The sequence below is a fragment of the Acyrthosiphon pisum genome, chromosome A2 (assembly GCF_005508785.2).
Source record: "Acyrthosiphon pisum isolate AL4f chromosome A2, pea_aphid_22Mar2018_4r6ur, whole genome shotgun sequence".
Taxonomy (NCBI): domain Eukaryota; kingdom Metazoa; phylum Arthropoda; class Insecta; order Hemiptera; family Aphididae; genus Acyrthosiphon; species Acyrthosiphon pisum.
In genome coordinates, this window is record NC_042495.1 from 27781908 (window position 1) to 27790606 (window position 8699).

Sequence of the window (8699 nt, forward strand, 5' to 3'; positions counted from 1 at the left end):
AAATATTTAATCGAATATAATATAAATATAAACAATATAGATATTTTTGATGATTAAAATTAAACAATTTATAAAATTAAAATAAAAATATATTTTATACAAATGTACTTTGGGCATAATAATAATTGAACAATAGGTATAAAAATATGTGCTATACACTTTTATGAAATTACATTCTAATAAAAAATTGTTTATTATTGTGATTAGTTAAATAACTTATTTGTAAGTACCTACATAATTAAGGTACTAAAATACACTTAATACACTTTATAAATATTCGTACAGAGTAAGTATACACTTTGACTTTGTACTTAAAAACAAATGATCGCTGTCACAATTAAAATTAGGAGTTCTTAATATATATTAGTAAAAGTGTAAAACAAAATCTAACGCTTGAAAAGCTGTTGTTGTAATTCTATAGGAAATATATTATAAACGGATATCGGGTTATCAAAACAATATTTCGATTAATCGTGATCTTGTTTTTTTTTGTAAATATATATTATCAATTACGTATAGTGTACACATGATGAATAACTAACTTTAGTACTATACATATACTAAGAATCATTAAGTATGCCCAATTAACTCGACAGTTTTTTTTTTTATTTTAATGTTTAATATTTTAAAATATAATATTGTTATTTTTACAATAATTTTTTATTTTTCTAAAATAATTTTATGTTAATTTTGCCCTTTTTTCACCAGTAAATTAATTTTTACTCAAAAAATTTTGTGTGGCCCCTCTAATCAAAAATGCCTATCCCGAATCTCAAAGACATATCTTTTTTACCAACTGATAATAAAATATACCAACACGAAAACGATTACTTTATACTCAATAATATCGTCAAATATACTAAGTACATACCTTATATAATAGGTTGACTGACCGTTTTCGATCAGAATCGTTTTTTTTATACAAATATACAATGATATTATAACATTGAATTCAAATTTAACACCATCCATTACAGTGACCCTATTGTAACTTACTGTATAGCAGAGTAACACACACTTGCCCACCTTTTTACCACTTAATTGGTAAATTTACCGATATTTTTTTTACGTAAATTCTCCATCTCTAATAATAGTGTACGTAATAAAGCTCATCTGAAACTTCAAATTGCTGCATATTTATACGTTTACTGGAGGAAGTTAATTAACGTTAAGTGCATCACAATCGTATATAGGTTAGGTTAGCATTTACACCTATACTATACTCAGGTCTACCGAGTCTAAACAACAAAATCTACTACAAAATAATTGTTAAATTTTAAATTTGATACAATTCGTCAAAATTCGAACTTTTAATACTTCTAAAAAAAAAAATGTGCCTATCAGGAGCCTTGTATTAAATGTTGACGCTTTTTGGCCAAACAAATTAAATTGTATTGATATTTATAGAAAAAAAATTAATAAAATTCCCGTGTTGGTACACTGTTTAAAAAAAACCTTGAACTATGCAAGCTCGGCGCGTCAGTAGCCTCTATCGAGGTACTAGTGGGTTCACCGCCTAATGGGTTTTACGGGCGACGGGCCAGAACCATTGGATTCCATCACACCGCCAGCGCATGACCTTTGGCTGGGAAGTGGGTACGGGTCGCGGGAAGTACTATCTCGGTACGTAACTCGGTTAGAGGCTATCCAGCCGCCGACCGTTCCGTCTTTGTTCGGCCGATTTCACTTAGCTCACGCACGCGCAAAGTGTTCGCGTCACACACACACCTGCACGCCAACTCGGTAGCACGTATAATATTCACGTAAGCTAGCACACCGACGCACGCACCAAAAGCAAACTCACGCACACGCGAACGGGCACCTGGTATAATGTCACTGTGTTGGTGACCTCCGCGACCCGCTACCCGACCACCGAACCACCACCGCATCAATGATTCTGGCAGATATCGTTCATATTCATTCGACATTCGTCCGTCGACATTGCCGCCCGTACCTCGTTGTCCGAGACGTTCCCACCGTTCTACGATTCCCGTTGTTCCTGAATTGGCCTCCGACAGCACTGCGTGACCCGTTCGACGTAGTTCGTTGAATAACATTATCAACATAATATTATAACTTAATATTTATACAGTTGTCGCTGTTGCTGGTTTGTTTTTTACTTTTTTCAAGTGCCATTACCAAGGCGTATATTATTTTTGTCGAATAACGTAATTTATCGCCCCCCTCCCTTCCAACGACTCGATGAACACCTCAAAAATGGCTTCTGTGATCAGCGTTCTAGCTAACGAAGGTAACGATATTAAATCGATTGTTATAACAATATAACGTAATTTGGTTTTAATTTTTTTCTTCTGTTTGACAAGATTATAGGCTATACCGTCCTCGGTTTAGTTATCTTGATTAATATTGATTATTTTAATTTAGTATTAATTCGATATCGTTGTCGTTATTATTATCGTCATTACCATGACGTGCTGGGGGTTGCCCACACGCCTAATACTATAAATATTAAATTTGCATTTATATGGTAGTGTCTCATTTGTTTTTTTTGGTTAACCTCAAACGTGTCTTACATTTGGAACATCAAGATATTAGCGTTTACCCAGATTGGTTGGAGATGTTATTTTTATTTTTATTCTAGGTAGTACCCGTTTTATAGAAATAAAGAGTTTCTTTGATGAATTATTTAACGTTGTAGCTGGTTAAAATAATTTGATTTAGGTATATTGTATTAGTGTTTAAATCCATAAATATATAATGTTATACCTATGATCAATTTAATTTATAAATCCAAATCAAAATTTTTTTAGAGTTTTACATTACGACATCGATACGAAATGATATCGAAATGTTGTGTTAGGCAAAAGTACATGGCACTGTTCTGTTGAACGTGACTCAATTTTATTGTATGGAACTAGGTTACATTGTATTTATTTCGTGTATTTCAATAATATTATCATTATTTATGCGTTTTTCTATTGGTACCCATAATCAGTGACGTAGCCAGGAGAAGGTCAGAGGCGGCTGCACCCCCCCTTCATCCCCGAAATGTTAAGAAAATTTAAAAATTTTTTTAATGGTTGATGATAGTCGCTCACATATTCCAGCTATCTATCTGTGCTAGTACGTATTTAATGTGTAAAAGTGTAAAAGTTGATCAGCCCCCGCCCCGAAAAAAATCCTGGCTACACCACTGTCCATAATACTGTGTTTTTATTATAATTAAAATTCTCGTGTCACAGTTTTCGTTGCCATACTCCTCCGAAATGGCTTGACCGTTTTTTATGAAATTTTCTATGCATATTCAGTAGGCATGAGAATCAGCCAACATTTATTTTTCATACCCCTAAGTGATAAGGGTTGTCTAGAAAAAAAATAAAATAAAAATATTATTATTTACGATAGAAATATTTGTTTATAAATGATTGCTATTGGTTATGTATATAAAAAAATAATAATATTATTATTAAAAAAATAATAGTGTATTATATTTATATTGGTTACCATTGGTTAATCGGGTATGTTTGTTGATTAGTATTATTATTTTTATCAATATATATGTCTTAGAATCGGCTATTATCTAAGTTTGTATGCTGTGCTATATGTAATTCAGGAGTTATGGCCTCTTAAGTACACAATATTAATCACACAGTAGTGTATCGTTGACACGTAGCAACATACACTCTATGTGGAATTAAGTAAAAACGACAAACTTGGTATAACTTTGATACTTTAGAGTTACAGTCGTTGCCAGATAAATTGAGACGGCGGCGGCGGCGCTTTTTGATAAGTGTAGCCCAATCTAGTCGCTGGCAGTGTGGTGCAAAGGTCACACAGTTGGCTACGACGCGCGCAGTCACCAGTTCGAACCCGGCTCAGTGCAAAAAATAATCCGCAGAATTATTTACTATTATATTTTTTATATTATTTTACAATTTCTGCTTTTTATTCATAAACAAAAGATTATTATCAGAATATTTGATTTTAAATTAATACCGTAAAATAATTTTTGTAACAATTGTTGTTTTATTGATGTTTTTTCGGTAATAATATTGAAATACGGAGAACCACTGGTTTTCCGTTATCGCACCGCCGCTGCCATCTCAATTTATTTGGCTACGACTGTAAATCATGCACTTACGTACAAATAGCATGGGGTCCGCGATCTATCGCAGGTAGATTGCCTACCTGGCAATATAATGTGGGAATCAGAATGTTTATTCCGGCAACAGAAAAGTTAAGATAAATCTAGAACATCATACACCGAATATTAAATAACGCATTTGAGTCATATACGGTTTGTAAATTTAACGGGTAACGAAGTGCACGGGATCAGCTAGTATCATATATAATTGTCATTAATATTCTAGTCAATATGACTTATCGTTGAAGTAAAACAATGTAGGTACCTAAAGAAGATTCATCACATAAATAGGCAATAGCTTTTTTTTATCTAAACGTTTTGAAAATATCCCCAATATTATTATTGAATTCAAAAAATAACTAAAACTGTTGTTAACACTGCTTTTTATTTAAACATACAATTTTGTCAATATTTGAACTTCAAAAAACTTAGTTTAACTTGTCCATAACATTTCTAAAATGTATAAGTACATTTTTATCAAAAAAATAGATTGTTAATCGAATTTTGTAAACATGTGAATTTCAATCATATTCAATCGTATTTGTAATATTTTTAAATTCTCATAAGAACAAATTATGTGGGGTCTAAGCGGATCTAAGCTTCCTGAACAATACTCCGAACTTATTAAATGTTATCAATAAGTTAATGTTCTTAATATAATATTTCATAATAGGTCGATTCACGGCATATTCGTAATTTAAACAAACCAAGCTAAACGTAATATTCTGATCTTAAATTTGCAAAACAAAATCTTTACGAGAGTAGCTACTATACAGGGTGATTCTTTTATCAAACAACACTCATTATTTCAAAAAGTGTAAGTTTTTTTGAAAATATTTTTTTACATACTTGCAAGTTGCTTATAAAACAACGTTTTTCTTAAAAAATTATATTTTAAAATATTTTTATTCTTAAAATATTATCAAAAAAAATGTACACTTTTTGAAATAATGAGTGTTGTTTGATAAAAGAATCACTCTGTATAATATTATGTCTTATACCTAGACTGACATACCGTCTCCGCTCAGAATCTTTTTTCTTATACAATGATATTATTACATTGAATTCAAATTTAATAACATCCATTATACAGTGACCCACTTGTAATTTACTGTACAGCAGAGCGACATCCACTTACCCACCTTTTTATCTATAGATACATTATTTATTAATATTTAATAGTTAATACTAAAAGTGATTATAAGCATAAAATAAATTATACATTTGAATACATTGTGAAAACACAAGCCACAATTTATTTGAAGAACCAAAAATAAAAATGAAATTTAATATATATATTTATATAACATAATTCATACCATTTGGTTTGCTGGCCATTCGTTTTGATATGTGTTCATCATAACTGGCATACTCGGTGGTAATGATGCTGGTGCTGTTGAAGTGTGAGCAATAGTGTTTTCAGCAGGTCCTACTTCAGGGGGTGCTCTGATCCAGGAACCAGGTGGATTTACATGGGTAGACTTCGGATTAATTAGCAGTTGTGTATCAACCAACTTAGCTGGCCAATATTCCTCAAAATTAGTTTCCGGTGGATAATAATTTTTGATATCATCAAGACTGGCCACTGTACAAGAATCACTGGCAAACAACACATTTCTGATAAGCTGAACTTTGCTACAGAACTTGAGATATGCCAAGTTCCAATTTTTTAATTGTACAGCTCGATGTCTTAGGTTATCTGTTTCACCTTTAAAGTAGAAGAGTGGGACATATTTTTGGTTATCTTTGATACAATATGGCACAACAAATTCAGAGTTAATACGAATAAAACCACATTTCTCTCTTTGTCCTGGAGTAATATTGCACTGTAATTTTTTATAACATACTTCTATGAACGTATAAAATTCCTCAACGTCTTCTAAACGCACAACATAATCTTTTCCTGCAAAAAATACTTTTTTCCCGTATATATGGTCGGCATGTTTTTTGTTGATATTATTCAATAATTTAGCTTCTGATTCAGTAATAAAATAACCTCTTACTGATGTGCATGTATAAATATCTTCATGTAAATAATGTAAATAGTTGCTGAGTAGCTGAGTTTCAGCCATACGTACAGATACAAATTTTAACTGTTCACCATTAATTACTCTAACGATATAGGGTACATGGTATCCAGCAATTAATTTCCACGAAAATCTACCTACATTGCATAAAAGAACATAAGATATAGTGTTTTCATAAAAAGTTTCAAAACATGAATTTAACTCCTGATTGCTTACCTTTTATACTTTCTACATCTTCACAATCTTTGGGTAATTTGTCTTGATTTTTTTGTGTGTTATTCGTTGTAATTGGTGCATTAGTCAATGTTACTTCTCTACCGGCTCTGTTTATATAAACATTTGCCGGAGAAGTGGCCTGTTGATTTGTTGCATTTTTTTGATAATTTTCTTTCATTTTGAGAGCCATAGCATTTATTTCAGGATCAACGTGTTCATTTTTTACATTTATCCCTGTAATTTAATTATAAAATTATGTTTTAATATGGTTAAATTATAGGTAGGTACTATGAATAATGAAAAAAAAAAATATTTATCGGAAAATAATTTATGGACTTTCAATATAAACATTTTGAATAATTAAAATTACATAAACATTTGTATTAACACTTGTATTAATTTTTTACACTTTTTGGCTCAACAGATAAAACTTGATTGATATTTATAGAAAAAAAAACTAAAAAAATTGAAAACTTACAATGTACGTAAACAGCTCAAAAAAAGTCAAATTATTTTCAAAATTTTATCGTATATAGAAAATGCTCATATGAAAATTCAGTAAAATTTTCAAGTATCTATAGTCATACGTTTTTAACAGCAAAATAAGTTACGTGAGAAATCGAGCGAATATCAAATATTTTAAAAATATGATTTTCAAACTTTCATAAAAATTTTATTTGATTTCTTTGTATATATTTTTTTTTTTTTAAAGGTAGACAAACTTATGAGGAATCTTGTATTACATTTTCAGATCTTAGATTTAAAAAGAAAAATTTCTAACTCAAAATAGTTTGCAAATTTACGTCATTTTTACGTATTTTGTCAATATTTGAACTTTAGATGCTTATAAAAAAAATTGTGACTATAGATTTTTAATTTTTTTCATCTGCCTTTGAAACAATATAATAGGAACCGTCTATTAAATTTTCAAGTTTTTTAACAAACAAATAAAATTTTATTGATATTTATAGAAAAAAAAAACTAAAAAAAAATGGAAACTGAAAATGTCCAAATAAGTCAAATTATTTGGAAAATGTTATGGTGTATAGAAAATGGTAATATAAACATTCATTCAAAATTTCATCTACCTACGATCATTTATGTTTAAGAGTTGCACCAAAAACCAAAATCAATTTTCCCGAAAACAGATTTTGCCTATAAATTCCCGTTTTTCCTTAATTTTTCTTTTGTTTTTCACGGTGCTTTTGAAAACTACTGGAAAATTTTCACTTTTGACCCCCCAAAGTACCAACTAGATTCACTTTCCTATCAGAAAAGATACTGTTGAAGAAAATCTTTCATTATCTACTATCCACTATCGCACTTTTACTATCCTAAAGGGTGATGACAGACACAAAAAAAAATTCAAAATAAATAAATGAAAAAATAAAAAAAAAAACACTCATCATTGTAAAATCAATACATTCATCGTTCCACTCAGAATCTAAAATAAAATTTAGGTATGAATCTATTATATATTTTATAAGAGCGTTTTAAGTAACGAAATTTGAACGAAATTTGATATAATCGCAAGCGGAAACAGGACTCAAGACAGTTACCGAATTCTCGACGTTGCAGTAAATAATAATTACCGATATTATATTATTCAAGTACTTGATTTATTAGTAAGATAATTTGAGTCTTGAACATCACAATATTCACAATATTACCAGAATGACTATTTATGACTACAGATAATATTAAATTATATTTATGTACCCATTGTATATCTCAACGAAAGTGATTATATATTAGTATAAATACAAATACGAGGCAGATTTAAAATAAAAATGAAATATACAATTGTATTCATATCACATATGGATAGTTTTGATGTTTATTAATTATATTTATTATTTTAATATCTTAATGATTATGATTATAATAATATTCTTGTAGTTTTAGGAATGCAGCTATTGTTAGATTACGAAATTACTAAATTCCCAATAAAATTTTACAATCGGTAAAATGTTGACTCTATGTTCAGAATTTTCTCGTTATTTACTTATCTCCATATTAAAGTTTTATGGTGCATAAAAAAAAATCGAATTATAGAGAATTTCGTTATATAAAATTGAATAAATTGTGTTTCCAAAAATATTTCGTTTAACGCAAAATGTTGTTAAATGGGAAATGGAAGTTTCACTGTAATACATTTAGGGCCGTTCTTAGAAGGGCGCTACATAACCATTTGTTGTCTCCGTCTTACAAGTGCGTGACATGGCAAATTTACGCTCAACAGATCACGTTAGGTTCAGTTAGTTTAAAAATTAAAGTGAATCGACCAATTATGAAACTTGATGATAAAAATATTATCTGTGTTTGTAAGTGAGTGTTATATTCAATTTTTT

General features: G+C 29.8%; 1 protein-coding gene across 1 annotated transcript in view; it reads right to left on the bottom strand.

Annotated features, from left to right (window-relative positions):
* The window catches only part of LOC115034126, a 12444-nt gene extending 4081 nt beyond the window's left edge, over nucleotides 1-8363 (bottom strand). The window contains exons 1-3 of the mRNA XM_029489900.1: nucleotides 8354-8363; nucleotides 6349-6582; nucleotides 5425-6269 (exon numbers count right to left, since the gene is read on the bottom strand). Of these exons, the coding sequence (XP_029345760.1) occupies nucleotides 5425-6269; nucleotides 6349-6582; nucleotides 8354-8363 (1089 nt within the window). The remainder of the gene's footprint in view (nucleotides 1-5424; nucleotides 6270-6348; nucleotides 6583-8353) is intronic.
* Nucleotides 8364-8699: the final 336 nt, after the last annotated feature.